Here is a 21,612-nt window from a genome sequence, read left to right as displayed (position 1 = left end):
ATCTGCCTGGCAAAAGCCTTAGGAGAAGATGTAAGGCTCTCCTATCTTTCCTTCTGAGTAACTGATTACACGACCTAAAAGAAAATTCAGAGGTATTATAGTTATGAAAAAGCAGCAATATTTCTTACTTTCATGTGCCAATAGACTTATTTTCTGAACAGACCACAGAAGAAGAACCTCCAGGTGTTTTCCACACTGCTGGAATATTTGTCAGCATTTTTCTAATTTTAAAGGTCAAATATAGCTAACATAGCATCTAGTCATCAATACAGAATATAGTCTTTGCAAAGTCTGAAGGAATGGTATTAGAAACATCATTCCCAGTATTTTCAAGTATATAGCTAGCAGTATGTATATATTTTGGCATCTGCAAATTAAAATATATTTTGCTTCAATTAATTATTATACTTTTTTATTTGCATAACTTACAATATGCACTTCTAAAATGGAATGTATTAATTTTGCATTTGCCATGTAGTCAAGTTCTCTGGGACATTTTTTTGAATTATTCAACAGAAGAGCTTTGCCAATTTGTCTCTTTGAAATGAGTGCACATTTCTGCAGGTTTTACACCTGGCATCTCCAAGAACACAGTGCTGAAAGTAGGAAATTAATAATATTACTCAGTATGGCATTGTGGTCATTTGGCATGCGTTGAAACTAGTTTAACTTAATTTACACAAGAAAAATGTGATGGCAAGCAGCCTGCTAAATTACTGCACCACTGGCAGCACCAGTCAATGATTAGGCACCCACGGGAACTTGAGCCCACCAGAAGTGGGTGTTCTTTAGCCACAGGGTGTGGAATGACTCCAAGACAGACTCTAAAGAGGCCCCAGGAGCAGCTGAGGGTCAACAACAGCAGGGACATTGCACAGCCCCACCACAAGCAACTGATGCAATGACTTCTCCTTTTGGAATAATCTCTTCTGCACCACAGAACGGGGAGGCCATGTCACTTGTGAGTATATTTGTGATTTATATTGCTTGATATCTGAGCCCATTTAGCATCCACAATGCCAACTTGGTCTCAAACCTTGACAAGATTATAGCAAATACATATAAAAAGTTGAAAGAAATCTGTCAGACTGATACATAGCTGTTATGGACAGAGACCCAGAAAAGAAAGGGTGCATGTCAAAGGACCTGATCAGCACTTTGGTGGTTACTAATCTGTACATGTGTTGTGCCCCCATGAATGAAAGTCCACAATTAAGCATTCACAGTATAAATTTTATTTCAATCCAGATTTTTTTTTCCCCAATAAAAACCTCCTGTATTAATTATTTATATTCTTGCCCACATTCTTTCTGGATTATCAAACATCTCTATGACAATCGTTCAAAGCCAGCAGTGTGCATTTTTATATCAGACCTGTTGAGAGAGTGCAATTATTTTTTTCATGTCATGGAGGTATAGCCACAGATAGCACCTACCCAGCCAACACTGGCTACTGACAGCCAGCACTGCAGTAGAAAGCACAAATCAAAAGTCCGTTAAGTTTAGCCAGTGAAAAATACATGTATACACTGAAAACAGTGTTCAGTCTGGCTTTGACATTAGTGTAAATAACATGTATACAACTTACAGGTCCACGCTCCAGGCTTCTGATTAAAGTTTTCTATGTAACTGCACAGAAAAAACTGCAAATACTGAAGTTTCTCTTTCAGATCAACTTCAGTTAACCAGCCCAGCTCATGTTTGTAGACAGGGTGGTGATAATTTGGCCACTTCTCAAAGGAAGAAATACCAAAGATCTGTAAATCTGTTTCTTTCCACATCTCAGTAACTAACCTTCCCTAAGGTACCAGAAGAGTTACCTCACCTGAACACCAAGTTAATTGTAGAAGGAAAAACTACATGCTTTGGGCTTAAGGCAAAACAAAGAAGAAAACAAAATCAAACAGCAAAAACTTGTAGCACACTAAGCACAGCCAAATGCTTATTGTAAAAAAAAACTTGGCTGGATGCTAATGCTACTGTACACATTTGAGAACTGCTGTTGCAGGACTGAAAAAGGCCAAATACCATTCTAGATAGAAATCAGATTTCCTTTACTTCCTTTAAAGAACAGCATCACTGATTGTTTATAGAAATGACTGATCAATCACACCTACCCACAGAAAATAAAGGTTTATGAATGTAGTTACTTCTCCTAACACTGTGAGAGAGAAGTCTTACATCCCTACTGCTCAGCTAGCAATTTGGATGTGACAAGTGGCCACTTTCATCTGGAGATGCAGAAGACAAGGAGCTCAAATCACATTCTAGTAAATGGACATGCTGGTTTGATTTTACTATGGTAGCCTGTATCTCTCAGTCCTACTGTATTTTAATGATCCAAGGTACACAATACTTCCTCTAATTCAAGTTGTCCTTAAATAATTCCATTACTCAAGAATTCAATCTTAAACTACATTTGGGAATTCTGATAATCCAACCACTTTCAAAAGCTGTGGTTTTCATGATATTTTCCTACAGATATAAGCATTTAGGTTTAAGTAGGCAACACAGAATATGTTCAGAAAAACAAACATAACAATTAATATAAAAATTAATTATTTTTAATTAATTTTCATATACTTAGATAACACATCTACATTAAAATAAAAAGATTGGTCAAATTATAAACAAAAATATGTTTTGTAAGTGCTGAATAGAGAGTAGAAACTAGAAGGTGAAACACATACCTGGAGTTGCATATCAGCTGCAGCACACACCTTTTTGGACTCACATAGTCTTGACACCATGTTTTTTGGTAGTGGCTTGGAAAAAAAAAAAAAACAGGCCACATTTAGACTTATTGTATATTTGTAAATTGTGTTTAAATAACTAATTACTAGAAGAGGCTGAAGATACAAAAAAAAAAAAAAAAAACTGGTGGTAATAAAACACATTTGAAGTGCTTTGTATTGAGGAAGGAAATATTTGCCAAGCAAAGCATTAAATGGCCAATTAAGATATCAGCATTTAATCCACATAGCAATAGAGAAATCACTAAGCGAAATCTCTTTGTTTTTCTATAAACTGATTCCATATTCCCTTACATGCCTGTTAAAGATGTTATTACTATTTTTAAACATAAAGAACAGACTGGGGCAGTTAAAGCCCTCCCACATCATATAACTCATAATACTGAGCTTAATAATACTGGGTTTTCATAACTTCAACTGAGACAGCATCAGACCTTCTACCCTAACCCACATAAAAATACTTAGTTGTACTGAACAGTAAATATCTACCCTTTGAAATTTTTAACAAAGTTAAATTTATTCCACATTTGTGGCTATAAAATTATCCATGCCACCACATACTGAAAAGTCAGAAACACTTTTCAAGTCATTATAAAAAAACCTTTTGACTTTCCATCCAGATGTCTGCAAATACATCCAAAGACTTTTCAATGCCAGATTTTTAGGAACATCTGTCTACAAATGCTTGACCTTACACTTCTTCCACCACTTGCTGAAACTTTTCAGGAGACGTTTTTCCTAACAAACATTTTTTTTTTCCTTAGCAGCTTCTTTAACCAAACAAATGAAATACGGTTAAAATAACTGCATTCTTGCTAAAATATTAAGAAAGGTACTAGAAGTTGTAGAACTTGTATAGAGTCAAGTTTAATACCTAGCATCTCTATGTTATAGAGATGCTAGGTATCAAACTTGACTCTAAAATCATACCTATGCTTTTATAGTGTGTTGAAGCATTCAAGAAATAATCCAAGAAAGTCTACAGATATGGCAGAGCCATATGTTTAGATTCTCTGCAATTATTCTGTGGACAAACAATGTCCACAGAATAAAAACCCAGCTTTAGAGAAGTTACACCTAAGTGAAGAAAATTTTATCAATTGACTCTAGAATCTCAAAGTTGAAACAGATAAGAAAAATTCTCTGCCTGCACAGCTGCTTTATGCAGTAATTGCTAAGGTTTGCAACCTCTTCGCCAAGTCAAAAGTTAGCTAGGTCAAGCAGGGTATAGAACCAAAGAATTTAATAAGGCAGAAAATCAAAAGAATCAAGAAGAAAGTAAAAGTAAAATCAAGAAGAAAGTACAGGTCACTCTTATGACCACCTGTTGACAAAAAGGCAAAGGAGGAAAAAAACATTTATGTCTTTCTTAAATCTATCAGTGTTACTAACCTGGCTCAAAGATTGTGTTGTGATCATAATTCACAAGCCAAACAGAGTCTGGCACCAGAAAAACACTGCAGAAATCAGATTAAATTGAAAGAATTTAAATTGATAAAGAAGTCACTTATTTTAAAACACCTTTTGGATCTTAACATTTCAGGGAAGCAGAACTCCAGAGAGTTTTTCAAAGAGCACAACTCCACTCTAAGGTATGTTTCTGTGAATGTCATGCACATAGATACACTGAGGTCTTGAACTGGAGCATGTACTGTTTCAGGCAGTAGAAACTATTCCTCCTTGCTCCATTACAATCTCACACATTTGCTTAATAAGCAGCTGAATTAATTTTAAAAAGGTATCAGCATTCTTACTTCACTTCTCCTGAAAGATGAACTCTGATAAAACAAGAATGAGACTGTCATCTTCTTTCTAAAAGAAAGACTTCACAGAGCTTTGCCTAAAACTATGTCATTGAATAACCATTCAATTTTTCAAATTTAAACACTACATTCTTAACTTTGAGTCCACTCTTCTATCCTTCTCCATTAAGTAACTTTAAGATCTTGGAATGAATTTTTCAGCATGTTTTTCATGGTGGCTAAAAGAAAAGAATTCACTGTGATCCAAAGCATGCTTAACTCCTTATCATTGTGTAGCAATTGCAACACAATACAACTGTACTATCTGTGGGCTTATTCTTGAGATCATGCTAATACAATACTGTCTTTGTAATTCCATCTCTGTGAAAAATGAACTCAGTTCAAATTTGAACAGCTGAAACGCTGGCCTTTGTTAAAGAGAGCCTCCAGAGACACACAAGCTTCAAATTATTTAGCTCAGACCTACCATGTATCTCTGCACTTTACAAATGGAATTAAACAAAATCACAGCGGTAGAGAATGGCACCCATGCACCAGACTGTCTGCTTAAGTACTGTAATGCCCTCATTTTGGTATGGCTTGACTTCATGAGCTTACCTGACTAATCCAACTTTAGTAACTAATTATTACAGTCCTCTCTATTTATTCATTTTATCTCAAGGACTTTTTGGTTTGAGTCATCTTTTGGATGAAAGGAAAACGAGGCTTGCTATTTTCTTGAAACAAATGGATTTCTAATGGCCAGCTTTTCCAACTAACTTCAAAAGACCTGCTCCTCTTGACAGAAGAGCTTGCAAGCTTTGTCACTCCTCAACATTCAACAGCACAACCTTTCAAAAGAGACAGAAGGCAGAGACAAGCTTTCAATAAACTTCAAGATAGTTTGGACCAGAACCTCAAGATCTACATCAAAATGAACTCTCATCTTTGAAGGTCTGCCCACCAATTTCTTTTCCTGAAATGCTACTGAAATGCAATTCTCAACAGTTCACATGTTTTAATAATCAAAACACCTCTTTCCCCTCCTCTTCCCACAAGCATAAGCACTGATTGTAAGTGCAGATTCTCAAAGATGAGTCCTTCTACAACTAACTTTTATAGCAATGGCTAATATAAGATGAGATTACACTGGCAAGTTTTTCTGATGCAATTATGTTTAGTAGGAATATTAGAAACCACACCACCTGAAGTTTACATGCAAAAACTAGAATGTAGGTGTAGAAACGCCAAAAGGAAGATGCTTTGTCAAATTATCTGCATTGCCACCAACACAAACTAGGTCAGTAGTAAGTCCACCTTCTGCCAACATCCAGCAGAGCTCCGTTGGCGTAGCTGGTGCAGGAAACAGCTTTCTAGCAGCCTTCTAGCATAGAAAAGCTCAGTCTCTTAATTCATAAGAAGAAAATTAATGGAAGTTCTCATACAGAACAACATACTGATAAAATGGTTTCACAATTTTCACATTTTACCCTTTTTGTCCACCTTCCTTACTTCCCCTGGGAAAGGGGGTAAAGTGGACTCTTTTTTTTCCAAATAAATCAAAAACTGGAGAAACAAAAAAAAAATCCAATTTCCTGTTTGCACAACAAAAGAATTAATCAGTGAACAAGCAGAGAAATTAAGCCCCAAACAGATCTTTGTGAAGTTGAAAATATAAGAGAGATGGTATTTTCAAGTCAAACTACTTCATAACATATACACAACAGAAAAGATTGCTTCAATCTATTTGAATTTAAATGACAAACATAGAAATTTGATATCAGATTCTTAAAGTCAGCTTAGATGAACCAACATAAGCAAAAGCAGATTTGTAGATGTTGGATAATGGCTTAAAAATGCATTCTAACATTAAAACCCAAAAAAAAAAAAATTAAAAGGATGGAATGTAACGCTCTCAAGAGCCACAGAGCAGTTTCAGGCTCTTCTTCTCATCTTCCAGCATAATCCATTCTTGTCCCCTTTGAGACTGGATTTTTACATCAAACCTCTCTCAATTGCTTTCTGAAAGGGGAAGATTTCACCACCAATAAACAGAAGTAGTTTATGAAAATGCCAAATGGGACAGTGTCTGGTTCTTAGCTTTTGCACTGAAACTAAACATGGTTTAGATTTGTCAAGTCATTTTGAAAATACAAAGCCATAAATAATGTTTACAAATTTCTTTCAGATGTTTTAGTGAAGCTCATTCTCTGAACTCATATGCAATAAAATTAACTCCATGCTGTTTAAACACTACATGAACTTTATAGAGAACATTAGAAAGTCCTATTTCTGTGTGTGGAAGTAGATAATGATCAACAAGTAGACAAATGATCAACACTCCTGAACTGAATTTAATTCCCAGGTTTCAAAGAGACCTTTCTTAGCACAATCAATTCAGCAGAAATGATTGCTCTCTTGCAAATTAAAAAAGAAAAAAAAGAGAAAAATTACAGAGCAAAATTTTCAGTATCTATTAAAATAGAAGTTAAACAACATATTTTCCTAACTGTTCAATGGAGGCAAACATTAATTCTATACCATAATAGTGAAATTCACTGAATGCTTAGTATTGGATAATAAGCTCCAATGATATATAACACTACACAACTTAGAAGGAATTTTTGAAATGTCTGTATAAATATAAATCATCTTCTATTATCATATCTTAAAGTGACCACCAAAAATCACTGTGTTCCAAAGAGCACTGCTTTCCAAATACCCCACAGAAAGCAGATCCTTGCAACAGACTGATAAAGAATAACCTCATGTAAGAAAGGCATCAGAGTTTCAATGCAGAAATTCATGACTGACAGAATCTAATTAATCCTAATATAATCCTAAATAGAACAGTATATTTTTCATCACAAAATATTTCACTCACTGCCCTTCACTGTGCTAAAAACAGAAATTTTGAAACACTGTAGATCATGTCCATTTGCATCCATGATTCGCTACCTGAGCTTTATTTTAAGACAGACTTTAGAGAGTTCAATGACAAATGCTATTTTTGTCATAACTTACCTGTAATTATATTAAATCATTCCAAACAACTTGATTCACACAGAAGTTGTTCACCTACTATACATTGTAGGAAAAAAAGCTGGAAGTTTTAAATATGTAATTGGAACCTAGGATATAAGAACCTAGTATTCTTCCACAGATTACATTTATCTTTTTTTGCAATGACAATATTAGCATCTTTTCTGAATAACTGAAATTGTAATACTAAAACAATTTTATCCATTTTTTATTTCCACTTTAAACATTATTAAATAATAACACATGTAAAGATGATTCTTTTCCTACACACATTTTTTCCTATTTTCAAAATTTTACATTTTTTCCCTACCTGTCCTGTTTTATAATGCCTTGCAAACTGGTTAACCACTCGATAGTCATTTGCAAAGTACTCCATCAGAATTGAGGGAACTTCAGCAAAATCAGTAGCACATCTGGTTCCTAGAGGTAGAATAATTGTACACATTAGCATCTGCTATTTTCACTAACAAATAGTTAACTCTTCCCAAAAGGTTTTGCAACTTTCAGTTTGGACTTTTGGTGAACTTTAATGTTCTTTCATTTATTAAGTCAATATTTTATTTCCATTGTTGTACATACTGCCAGAAAAGCTTCATTATAATCCTACACATTTTACTATAAATCACAAAGTAAAACAAAATATTTGAACAGCTGGGTGAGGCACCTTATAAAGCTCTGGATCACACCCTTTTTAAACTAAACCAGACTGTAGCCAAACTGGCCCTACATGAAACACCAAATCTATTTAAGTGTCCTAAACCTAAATTAAACTACAATGTAAATAAAACTCTGCCTTAATCCCATTCACAGTTACAAGTTTTAGCTTCCATCTGTTTGCTGAGCTTTCTTATGCTTTATATTAACCTCACTTTATGATACCGAGTCATTCATTCAAGGAACACTCTTGCAGATTGAAGACATGTTCTATGTAAGTGCAATGAGGTAATATCTCAGCTGTTCCTATTTTCAAAAAGCACTTTACCAAAAACCTTATTTACTCTAATCTTTATCAGCATCTTACCCAATGGAAGTTACTAAAAACGTAAAATATTGCCAAATCAAAGGTGAATTTCTAATTTCTATCTTAAAGTTAGCAATGGAAAAGCTGTTGCTTTCGTAGTGGACACACTGGGTCATCACCTCTACCCCAGTCTGCCAGAGACAACGTCAACATTCAGAATCAGTCTTAAATCCCAGTCTGCTTTTACTATTATTTGAAGACTGGTTTTTAAAATCACTCCTTTGACCTCTACAAACCTTTCTCTAATTTTCAGTCTTAACTTATAATCTGTTTACATTCAGTGATTCAGACTGATACTGCTCTTAATAGAAATAGCATTTATCACACTGGTTTTTACCTACTAAATTGAGAGAAATTATATCCTCTCTGAGCCATCATTATCCAAAGGCAAGATAAAGTCTAAGAAACTATCAATTCCAGTTCTCTGTACCTGCTGCAGTTTGAACTCACCTTCAGACTAGACACAAAAAATGAACATGCCCAAATACTGCATGAGGTTTCACCAGTACCTTTACCATCCTAATACTTACTCTGATGTAATTTCAAATCACACTAAACCTTTTCACAGACACATTAGCTATATGCACTTCTGCATTGACACGTAAAACTGTGATTCTGTTTGTGCACCACTGCTGAAAAATCCATTTAGTAGCAAAATTTCTCCTTATATTCTGAAAATGCATGATCTGCACTGTATAGTTCAGAATTAAAGAAAAGTAAGGCAAGAGAGCAGGAAAGATGTCAAATAATTCAGCTCATCTCTACTAGAATGTCTAATTTTTTTGTGCTCACAATAGCCTGTAGTCATATTGTTTCCATACATTACCACCCTTGTGTTCCATGAGAGCAGACAGCCCCTAACAGACATCCCTGGGACGAGCCATTGGATTTTTACACATTCCAAATCCATTAAAAAAGGATTCTCTACAGAAACAACACCACTGACCTCCAACCTCCAATGCTGCTTTTGCAATGCTAGATCTGGAGTGAAATCCTCTGGGATGCAGGACTGCCTGGAGCTAAGGCAACACAGAAACCATACACAGGGACTCCTGGAAAATCTGAGCCTCACAATTAGCCACTTCCTGCCCCTTCAGGAGTTTGACATGCAGAACTACATGATTCAGCACAAGAGGAGAACTCACACGAAAGCAGCTATTTTGGGCATATAAGTATTCCTGTAGCTCAAGATAAGCAAGGCTATATGAGTGGAAGGAGTGAGGGAGAGCCCTCAGCTGTCCCAAAGACTACACAGAGATTATACTGAAGGAATTATGCACTGTTTGTCTGTTTTAACAATGTCCAGCAGTGACATACTTATAAAATAGTTCAGTCAACTTTAATTTTAAATGGACAACTTAAAAAAAGAGTATTTTGCCACTGGGTGTAAAGGTATCTATTGATAAAACATTAACTTAACACCCCTTTGTATCATTAGCATAAAAATGGTAAAACATATTTTAAAACTAACTCTTCAGACAAGGGATTCACACTCTCACCTGTTTCATAGTTTGTTTGTTTGTTTGTAATAAGTAAATGTCTACTGCACTTGAGAGTTCCTGCACAGTATTATGGAAAAGAATATACCAAGCTGTCCACAGGTAAAAAAGTAGCATGCCAAGCAGCCTTAGCCAGCATGGGTATTTGACCTGTTTGTCACAACTGCAGAAGGTTATAGAAGCCAGAGACCTGCCAGCCAATACCCTCACTCTTCTTCGCAAGACCTAATTCACTAATTTTCCTTCATTCATTTTCCTAAGTAATTTCCAACCCAAGATTCAACGTGGTTTTACAGTAGGTACAATCTACTTCCCAACCTCCAACTATTCCAATGATTATGAACTCCACATAAGACAAACTTGAAACAGTGGATACCATCAACAGAATAAAGGTCAACAGTATATAAGGAAGAGATACAAACACCAAATTCTTATTAGAAAAAGAATATTCAAATGTAGTTTGGTTGATTTTTACATAATATCTGCATATCTGATACTGTATTCTCAAATCATCAAGGTATAGAACTATTAACATGACAACTATTTTTGGTTCATACTTTTTTTATTCTTTTGTTTTGTTCTGTCTATTTTAAATTTTTTTTTAATCTACACCTTTCTTCTGGGAATTAAACATTTGACTAAAACAAAAAAGTCACTACCATAATTTCCTTACCAGTGACATGTTGGTACCGAGTTCTTCCCAGCATGGAATGCATAGCATGTCCCATTTCATGGAAAAGATTCTCCATCATGCCAGGACTTAGTAGTGTTGGTGCACCCCTTGCTGAATTGGGAAGGCTCAGCATAAGAACAACTACAGGTAGCTGGTACTCTCCATTTTCCTTTAGCCTGCCTCCTCGAACTGTAAAGTGACAGTCCTTTTCAAGGTAAAAGTAAACATGGACAGCCAATGTCATTATATCAGTGATATTAAAACAATTATTAAATTAAATTGTTAAATCAAATCGGAACATATACTCAGTTACACAAGTATTTGTAATTTGTAATTTTTAATAAGTTATTGAACAACACTGTTTTTCCATCCTTACCATGTACTTCAAATTCATAAAGAAATTACTTTACTCCATAAAGGAAAAACTGTGTTGCTTTTAGAAAATAAAATTATTTCTTTATGTATTAGAATTATCAAAACCATTCAAACTTTCTAACAGGTATCACTAGTGACAAGAAATTTACCGATCTGTCAAATCCATAATGTACAGATTAAATTCTCTCCTCAACCACCAACAGTATCTTCTTTATAAAATATATCACACACCACTACTAGTATATTGTGAATTACTAGAAGAAGAGTTATATATTAAACTAATGTAAATTTAAGGTTTGTCCACTCATCACCTCACTAAAGGTGGTAATTTGCAGATGCTTCTACTGAGTGAAGTGTCTACTGTACTGAATCCTATTGCAAATATACCGGCACTAGGTAGTGACTGGGTCACAACAGTTAGAACCATCTACAGTTTTAAAGAGAATTTAGAATAAAAATGAGTTGGGTGTAAAGACTAGAAAGTATAAATGTCAGATTGTTTCTACTTGTAAACAGTAGGCCAGAAAACAAGCGTTTAAATATCTACCATTTCTCTAAACAGAGTTCTCTAAACATTTCTAGCACCTGTTATTCTGTTCCACAAAGAGTCTGAGTTCAGCCTATTGGGTGTTTTTTTTAAATGAAAGCTTGCTCTAAAACCCACATATGAAGTTACAGACATTCCCTGTTTAAATTTATTTTAAAATGAAGCAAGTTTTACCAAATGTATATTGAATGCAAATAGCACTAATGCTACAGTGATTACTTATACAAAACCCAAGCTGAAGTCAGATCATAAATGTTACCTGATGTGGTTTATCAGGTCGCTGGAAGAAGTCACAATAGATGTACCCTAGCAAACCTTCAGTTTCATGAACAACAGCCTGAAGAAAAAAAGAGTATAATTTCCATAGTGAAAGCACTGATAACATGCAAACTGAAGACATAATATTCAAATCCCAGGATTTATAATGAAGAAATAACAAACAAACTGGGATAAATTAATATAAAATCTGTTCTTAATTGAAAATAAATATATGGACAAAATTCACATCTTGTATCTCAAACTACAGACATTTCTGCATTTCACTCAAAACTAGCTAGTCACAGGTAAGTATTACAAGTACTTTCTGTGTTAAAAAAGCCCACAAATGACAAACAGAAGCTGATTTACCACAGAAATAAAAACAGAAAGAGTAAGGAGTAATTATAAATTGACCCACAGTATATAAAGGAGAGTGGAGGATATTGCTGGAGGCTGAGGATAGAAGAGCAGTGGAGAAGATCTGGCAATTAATAAATGTAGGAAGACAACAGAGGAACTTGGGAACCTGATTAGTAAGTTACTGCCCAGGTTTTCATTTCTACTCTCCCCTAAAAAGAGGGCAAAAAAATAAAAGTAAAAATCAATCTCAAAGTAAAGATGACTTAAAGAGTTAAAAAAATGAGGCAGACACATGACAGCGAGGACACACACCTCCAGCATTCTAGGCATCTCTGGTCATCTGCAAATTGAAACTAAAACTAACACAGCCCATTCAGAAAGGTGCAACAATAATCTCCAAACAGAAACTGTTTCTGATTCAGGCATCCTTGACACAGAGCTATTAAAAGGCCATAAAATACCAAACATCCAAAAGGCACTTAAAGAGATGATAAAGCTCTTGAGGTCTAACTTCAACTAAAATTAGACAAGTAGTTTGTGTTTTTGATAGGTATCCAAGTAATTTTTTTGATTCAACAGGAACACACTATATTGTTTATCTTCCCTTTGGTTTCAGATGCTAGGAACATGAATACTTACCAACTTTCGAACATCTTCAGACCAAATCTCTCCTCTCTTCGTCTGTTCAGCATAGAGAGAGATCCCTAGGAGCTGACTGAACAAAGAGTTCAAACCTTCCATGCATGCCCCAAGAGAGAAAAATGGACAGTACAAGCCAGGATCAATGTTGTACCTAAGGGAATACAAGAATCCCAAATCAGTCAGTCAGCAGAGCTACATAAACTACAGTACTCACCTTCAAGCCACAGGATATCACAAAATACACCAGCTCAGCCCAAAGACCCTCAGCGAGCATGTTTGGCTTTATTTTTCCAGTGAAACGAAGTTACAGGCACAGTGCTTTGCAGTACTTCAGTTCTTCTTATATTCAAATCTGGATACCAAATTCAACAAATGGTGACTGTGACTTTCAGAAATGTGGTGAACATGTAGCCCAAACAGACCATGGCAAACATGATGGGTGGCCAAGCAGTGGCTTTTGGTACTCAAGAGGCCACTGGCACTCAAGTGCCTTTCCCATGCCAAGGCTGCACTGTGTGACTGATCAGAAAAACAAGCTAGCTTTGGCTGTGGCGTAAGCCAAATCCCCAGCTAGGGCAGGAAATCAACTGGTAAGCACTGCTGACTCTGCAGTCTTGCCTTTCACTGCAGCAACAGAAACACCAAGCAGACACAATCACCTCCCACACAAAAGTCACACCTCAAGCTCTGGGGACTCTCTTGAACCATGTAGAAAATATCTTACAGCTGCAAGCCACCTGGAAACTTCAGTATGCAACATGGATTTCAAACATGGCCAACATAGCTTCCTGAGCCTAACCTCAACCAGCTATGATGCTGTAGTACAGAAGACACTGATAGGGAGGAAGACATCATACATCCGCATGCACGCATATAAACAGAATTAATAAAAAATTCAAAAAGGAGCTCAGAGATGTATGCAGTCTGTAGAAGGGCTTACACTCCCTGAGACTCTGACCCTAAAAAGTAAACACACTATAAGTGTATCAAGCAAATAAATGCTTTGCAAAATTACACCTTTCAGAAGCTGATCAGCACCAAAAAGCTCTTTTGAGACAACAGCAAAATCAGAACTGGAATCTGCTTGTAGGTGTGTGTGCACCTCAAATGGCAAAAAATACTCCTGTGCCTCATTTCACATACAAAGCCCAAGTGTTATTTTATACCATTTTCTAGGGTCTGAGAGTAAAGACTGCTTACCTCTAGACAATCACAGTCACTGAAATTTAAACGTGCATCAGCTAGATTACAATAGCTGGGCACCAAATATGAGAACCATGCTGTTTTAAGGTCTGGAATTAAAAGGCTTAGTTACAGACCAGCTGTGAAAGAAACAGCTAGTCCCTACCCATACACCTACCCTTCCTTTCCAGTCCCACAGAGAAGACCTGAAAAAGAAGCCCACTGGGGATACTTCATTTGCCAAAGTGCTGCTTACAGCTGCAGCTCCGATTCAGTGATGGGCATCACTGAGCTGTGAGGCACAGCAGGATGGGGTTACTCCTCTAAGCCACAATATGGTGAGGTAGAAGATTTTGTTATTTTCACACCACAAATGCAAGACACTAAAGTCAGTGCATTCCATTATATTTTAAACTATACTAGAACATAGAAAATAAAGCAGATTTTGCCTCTACCATACTGATACACTTTTTCAAGAACTTCACACTTAAATTCACACACTGCATGCTTCCATGTACATGTTTTCCTTCTTGCTCAAAAAGTCATTACACCCAAGGAATAACCATGATATAAATCACTTTAGATCAAGTTAGATAAAAAGACTGAAAGCAAGTCTCTAAAAGAAAGCAGAAGAAATGAGTTAATTTTCATATAAGCCACAGAAATTTGGACTACAAAGGACACTGAATGACACACAGAACTGCCCCTTCCACCCCAATGTACAGAATTACAGGGTATGTGTTGAATATCGTAAGAATTTTTAACTCAGTAATTCCGAAGAATTGCAATGCTTTCAACAGTGGCCCTTTTTGGAAAGCTTTAGCAGGTAAATCTCAGATGTCTCCACACTTTTATAGAATCACCCAGTGATTGCCTTCTGGCCAGACTGTTACCATGAAAACTGAAACACACCATTAAGTGCTTCAGATCTCCTGACTCTGCTCTGAAGCTCTCCCTGCATACAGACTACAAGACCAGTTAAAACGTCCCATCTTTGGCAGCAAATCATAACAACCTCCATAATAGTTTACAACTGGCTTTTGTCATATCACTTTAAAATCTTGTACTATCATCCTATATGCCACTATGGATAGTAAGATCAGTTGTCCATTTCTAATTCAAAGAATTGCCTTTTTAACTAATATCTGGCTACAAAAGTACTGTCTCAATACACACCACAGACAAGCTCAAGTGGCTTCACTGCACAAGGGCTCTTTGCAGGGTTTTTTTGCTGAGTGCATTTCAATCAGTCCTGCCAAATCTACGTTTATTTGCAAAGCCTGCACACTCTCCTCCCCCCCAGACATCCAGTATCATCCAGGATTCCTGTGCTATTTCCTCCCTGCCTAGTGGGAGAAGAGAGGCAAGCGTACAAGGTATTTCAAGAAAGAAACATATGATACAGTACTACAAACACACATTTCAGTAAATCAAAATTTAACACTACCAACAGCTCACATTCATAACAAAACATCAGATTTTCACAGCTGCAGGAAATTAAAATGTGTTACTCCCAACAGTGAGTTCAGCTGCAGGATAAGAGAACATGAAAATAGTAAGAAATTAAAGAACAGCCCCTTGAAAACATTTAATGAAATCAGATAACATTTACACAAGAAATAAGAAAAATCAAAAGATGTGTAAAGACTGCTCAAAATTTTCTAAAGAGCAGATTTTTTTTTTGATGGACCAGCTAACCCTGGAAAACCATTTCCAAGTACATGAAAGACAAGAAAGTCATCAAGAGCAGTCAGTATAGATTCAGCAAAGACAAGTCATGCTTAAATAACTTGATAACCTTATATGATAAAATAACTGGCCTGGCAGAAAAGGGGAGAACGGTGCACGTCACCTCCTTGGACTTCAGTGAGCCCTTTGACACTGTCTCCCATAAGATCCTCACAGACAAGCTGTCAATGTATGGGCTGGATGAGCGGACAAAAAACTGGCTGAATGACAGGGCCCAGAAGGTGATCAGTGCCACAGTGGCTGCTTGGAGGCCAAGGATCAGCAGTGTGCTCCAGGAGTCAGTACTGGGTCCAGTCCTGTCCTGTCCAGATGTTGGCAGATAACACCAAACTGTCACCCAAACTGGAGGAGTGGCTGGTACGTCAGAGGGTCTTGTTTCCATCCACTGGGACCTTCACAGGCTTACAGGATAAATGAGTTGATAGGAACTTCAAGAAGTTCAAAAAGTTCTCCCCTGCACCTGGGGAGAACAACCCCAGGCACGAGTATGTGCTGGGGGACACCCAGACCCAGCACGAAAGGAGTTTTGCAGACAGGGACCAGGGGGTCCTGGTGGACACCAAGTTAAACATGAGCCAGCAAGGGACCCTCACTACAAAGAAGGTGACCAGCAGCCTGGGTGCACTAGGAAAAGCATGGGCACCAGGCTGGGGGAGGTGACCCTTCCGCTCTACTCAGCACTGTGTCCAGTGTTGAAGTTCACCAGGAAGAGGCCACACTGTTTTGCCTGGGAAAGAGAAAGCTCAGAGGGATCTTAATAAGGAGTATAAATTCCTGAAGGAAGGGTGCAAAGAGGACAAAGCCAGGCTCTTTTCAGTGCTGCCCAGTGACAGGATGGGAGACAACAGGCACAGATTGGAACATGAGATGTTGCATCTTAACATCAGCAAACATTTTTTTCTCCAGTGTGGATTAGCAAGCAGTGGCACAGGTTATCCTTAGAGGCTACAAAGTCTTGCAACTTGGAGATACTGAAAAGCTTCCTGGGCATGATCATGGACACTAAGCTCTAGGAGACCCTGCTTTAGCAGAGGGCTGGACCAGATGACCTCCAGAGAAAATTTCCAACTCCAACTACTTTGTGAAGATGTCATATGGAACCTAGGACTAAGAGCACGCAGCTGCAGCATGAGATAGATTCCAGCTTTATCAGAGGAAGACAATGTTTCATACTAATTGCAAAGGATTACCACATTCAGTTGAAATACTGGATTAATATGTTTGCTGGAGGGGTGGAAAAAAAACAACTGAAACTAAGTTTAATTTCATTTCAGTCAAATACACAGATATGTACTAGTGGGAGAAAGCCATGCTATTTCTTCATGGATAGAACAGCTGACACTAATATACTGCAGGGAAAAGATCAATGCCTACTTCTCATTCTCAGCACTCCTTGAACATGCACAATGTCCCCATAACCCCACCCCAGGATGAAAAGTATAGGAAAAATGCTTTCTGATAAATACTTTGTAATATACTGTCACTGTCCAAAGCGGGGAGAGAGGGTGGGGTGGTGGCAGGAAGTCAGTCTGTAATAGTTTTGTCCTTTGAAAAAACATTATACTTATCCACCCCCCCAGAAAAATAGTAGTAACAGACTATAATGCCTTAAGGCAGACTCCCCAGAAGAACTAGCCCCCAACTTTGGCTAATGTTTGAAGATGTCACAATCCTGACATTTTGAGTACAATGAGGTCCTGACTAAACAACCACTTTAATAGAAACTACACAAAGTTAATGTCAGTCCCTTCTGGTAGAACATTGCCAGGATCAAACCTCTCCCACATTTAATGAAAGATGTGTGTTAATGTTCTTCTTGCCAATGGAAAATTGAAAAAAAGTTTTGAAAAACAACATTTTTTATACAGAATGCCAAAACAAAAATATTTTCTACTTCTGATCTCAACTGTCCATTTTTGCCTTGCCTAATATACCAGTGTGCAAAAAAAAATCAAAGGTGAAGAACCCTCAAATACCACTAGTGTTATGCCACAGACTCAATACTTAACTTACTTCTGGACACACCTGGCAGCAGTCAGCAGAGATTATTATACCTTCAGTTATCTGGCATCCACTGTTTGCTAGCCAATGCAATGTCCTAGGAGTTAGGCAGAAAAGGGTTAAAACCCATAATAAAGTGCAATTATCACAATCAGATTATAATGAGTACTGGGTAGTGGAAAAAAAAAAGAAGCTACTCCTCCAAAAAGTGTGCAATACATCTTCAAAAATCTCTGTCTAAATACCAGTCTATACGCACTAAGCAGTAATCATTCCAGACACCAAAACACAGATTCAATTCCAAGTTTTGAATTTGGTCCTACCTCATACATGAACTCTATTTTCACAAATTAAGTACAACCAACCCTAAGTGAAGAAAACCTAACCCCAAACTTGCACTGATTCCAGGAAAACTTTCTCTTTGGACTGACTTAGGAACAGCAATTAGCTGAAACCTCAGCTATCTGAAACTGATGTTCTATAACCAAAACCTCAGCTCCTGGAATTATTACTGATAGATGATCTTGCCTTTCAGTGGCAAGAGCAAGCATACGACTGACTCTTTTCTGAGCCCCCACCTTCAAGATTTAATGCTACTCACTGAAAAATAAAAGGTGTAACACTAGGTAAGATTAGAGGACAATGGGGAAAAGGGAAGAAATAGAAAGATTTGAACCTTCCCCAAAAAGAAAAATACTCCATGAACAGAACAGGAAATGCTGCAATCTCTACTAGATCTCTAAAACTTAAATCTGACATATGGGTGTGGGTAGAAAAGTATTTGGAAGAGTTTACAAAGTAGATGCTCCCTTGTTGAAGATTCTTGGTTGATTTGAGACACTCAAATGGTAGCAGTCATTAGCAACTTCATTGTTTCCAGATGACAAGAAAAAAAAGCATCTGTTAGCTAGCAAATGATTACCCAATCTCCATTACTGACAGCTTCGTTGTCTTAGTGGGACTGCAAAAACACACTTCCCAGGCACAATATTTTGGCATTCAAATTCACACCAATCTGAAAACATGGTAGCTCAACTTTCGGCAGCAATGGGGACTGTGACAGCAATCAAAACTTCTCTTCCCTCAGTCCTTTCAAAGAAAGTTCTCATGCTGTTGAAGGGTCTCAGGTTCTATTTTCAAAACACACTCTGACCTGGGCCAGATTTTGTAACAGACCACATAAAACTTTAAGATGAAGACTTCTCTCAATACACTCCTTTAGCATTTTAAATTGCTCAGTAACAAAGACAGAACTTGTCTGTGTAGGATGCAGAGCCTTTTTGAGGGCTGATCCAAGACTGTAAAATTAATTTCTCCTGAAGCTAAAGGGAAAACTCAAAGTTCCCCATCTTCTATCCCAGGTGTATGGTGCTTCTTTGATCCCTATTCTTTCACACATGAAACCAAGTGTATTTGTAAATGCAGACTAAAGCTTCCCAACCAAACCCTACCAAAACCAAGGCATTCCTGCCTTGGCAAGGGGTTGGACTAGATTATCTCCAGAGGTCTCTTTCAACCCTAACAATTTTGTGATTCTGGGATTCCACCACACATTACTTTTCAATTGACAGAATGAAAGTACAACTTCAGTCAATGAATTAGCTGATACTGACTGACTACATAAAAAGGAGCAGAATTTCCAAAGTGCTTTAGCTTAGTCTGCCCTTGAAATGCTCACTAGCCAGAGCAAAGCTACCTTCATAATCTACATGCTAAAAAATGTTGATGACCCTACTGTGCATACAATTACTTTCATTATATTACATGCTAAAGCAGCAACTATTCTAAGAATCACTTTATGCACAATTTTCAAGCTGTTATCAATTGTGAGCTTGAATAGTTGCACAGCTTTGTGCCTTCTATTTCAAACAAATAGTAAAAAATTGAAATAAAACTTCAAGAAGCAGCTGCTTTATCATGAGCACACTCTTTGGCAAGCGGCCTCCACATTTATTCAGACAAGTTATGATTTTATCTCCAACAGGAAGTGCACTCAAGTATTTTTGGGAAAAGAAATCAGAAAGGAAATTATCATGACCCACACCGAACTACAGTAACAGGCACTCTGCTACCAGTAAAACTTCTGCTAAGGGTTACTGCTACTAGGAAGAAAGCTAATGTTCTGGAGACAGACAACATTTAGTGACAATAACTACTGCAAAGGAGACCCGGAAGACAGGTTTTCTTGTATGGTATAATTTGCAGCCCCAGAAGAGCAGACAGACTCTTCTGCACATGGCAGAGAGTAAGATCACCAGAAAAACATTGTACTGCTGTCTCCAAAGCTGGCAAACACATGGAAACATGGTTACAGCATTTCCAAAGGAAGAAAAATTATTCAGGGCAGCTAAGCAAGCCAGGGCAAGAATCAAACACCCAGCCTGGATACCCTATTGCTTAAAATGTGAGTTCTGGGCCTTAGGATGCCCATGGCACCAGAGAAGGGCACACACAAATATTATGACACCTTCAAGCTTCATAAGGCACCAGTTAGAGGGAACTAGCACAAGTCTAGAGCTCAGCTATGAGCTCTTGCTTCTTTCTGGAACTTAGGCTTCCCTGACTGGACTGCATGTTGTATAGTTGAATCCCAAAAGCATGAAGAGCACAGTATTTTCTATGGGAATATACCTTTGAAAATGCAGCCAAAAGAGATGGATCTCAGATGGTGTTAACTTCGCAGAGAACTGTATATTCCAGTCAAAAAGATTTCTTATCATATAACATTTCCTCTAATGCATCCCCAGTAAAAAAAACACAGGCATGGATTGATTTTTGATATTTGCAATTTGCACTGCTACAAAAAGATTTTCCCAACTGTCCTTGAACTTAAGCACATAAATTTTCTTAAGCCATTATGTGAAACTTAAAGGATCTGAATGCAATTCTGGAAGAACAGGAAAAGGAAATATCAAAACTTCTATCCGTTACAGACACAGACACACCCATCAGAAAACACAATGTTTAATCTAAAAGAAGTCTTCCTGAAATCAAGGATTTTGTACATGCCTAGGTATTAATAATTTCTTTTTTAAAAGGTTGCTTTTAGTTTTGATGTAGGAAATATAACATTTATGTAAAAAAAAAGTGGACACCAACACACATTCATCCTGCACAAATTAGTAACAGCATCAACAAATACATATATGAACTCCTCTACAATGGAAAAGAATATTTTCCTCTGTGCCAAACTTTCAGTTAAGCTGCTTTGATTTAAGAAAGATAAAAATTAAGACTCAGAGAGGTCCCTCTTACTGTAATAATGAACCTCAAATTAATTGTTTCTCGTGTAAAATTACGTAACTCTCACGCTTACATGTCGAAAGCTGTAAAAGACTGAGACACAAACTTGAACATAATAGGTTTGCTCTGTATTCATTTTGCATGTTCCAGTAAATTAATTCACTCTGAACATCTGATTTCAAATGCCAAAGCATTTGTATTTATAACAAAGCTCAGGAAAGAATGAAAATTTTCTCATACTCTATCAGAATGTGAGCTAAGTAACTTTACAAGAGAAATCTCAGTAGCCTCCTAACAAAACTAGACATATCAAAGAAAGCTGTAGTTTCTTTAATGTAAATTCCTACTTCTTATTAAAGGATAAGCTACATTTAAGACATCCAGACACTTCACTTTCACAGTTTGCAGCCCAGCAGTATTTTTAAGAGAAGTAAAGTAGCCAAACCAATTAAAAAAGCTATTATAAAAAGAAGTTAACTGACACAATGAGGTTTGGTTATTCTTCAAGAACAGCAGGCTTCAAAC

General features: G+C 37.0%; 1 protein-coding gene across 1 annotated transcript in view; it reads right to left on the bottom strand.

Moving 5' to 3' along the window:
* LOC121342031 (mitochondrial intermediate peptidase) overlaps positions 1-21,612 on the bottom strand; it is a 66,158-nt gene that overhangs the window by 24,873 nt on the left and 19,673 nt on the right. Inside the window, exons 11-15 of the mRNA XM_041416088.1 lie at positions 12,910-13,063; positions 11,912-11,989; positions 10,731-10,935; positions 7,848-7,957; positions 2,691-2,765 (exon numbers count right to left, since the gene is read on the bottom strand). Coding sequence (XP_041272022.1) covers positions 2,691-2,765; positions 7,848-7,957; positions 10,731-10,935; positions 11,912-11,989; positions 12,910-13,063 — 622 coding nt within the window. The remainder of the gene's footprint in view (positions 1-2,690; positions 2,766-7,847; positions 7,958-10,730; positions 10,936-11,911; positions 11,990-12,909; positions 13,064-21,612) is intronic.

This window comes from Onychostruthus taczanowskii, unplaced genomic scaffold (assembly GCF_017590055.1).
Source record: "Onychostruthus taczanowskii isolate IOZ18803 unplaced genomic scaffold, ASM1759005v1 scaffold50, whole genome shotgun sequence".
Lineage (NCBI taxonomy): Eukaryota > Metazoa > Chordata > Aves > Passeriformes > Passeridae > Onychostruthus > Onychostruthus taczanowskii.
This window is presented reverse-complemented; position numbering and strand designations above follow the sequence as displayed.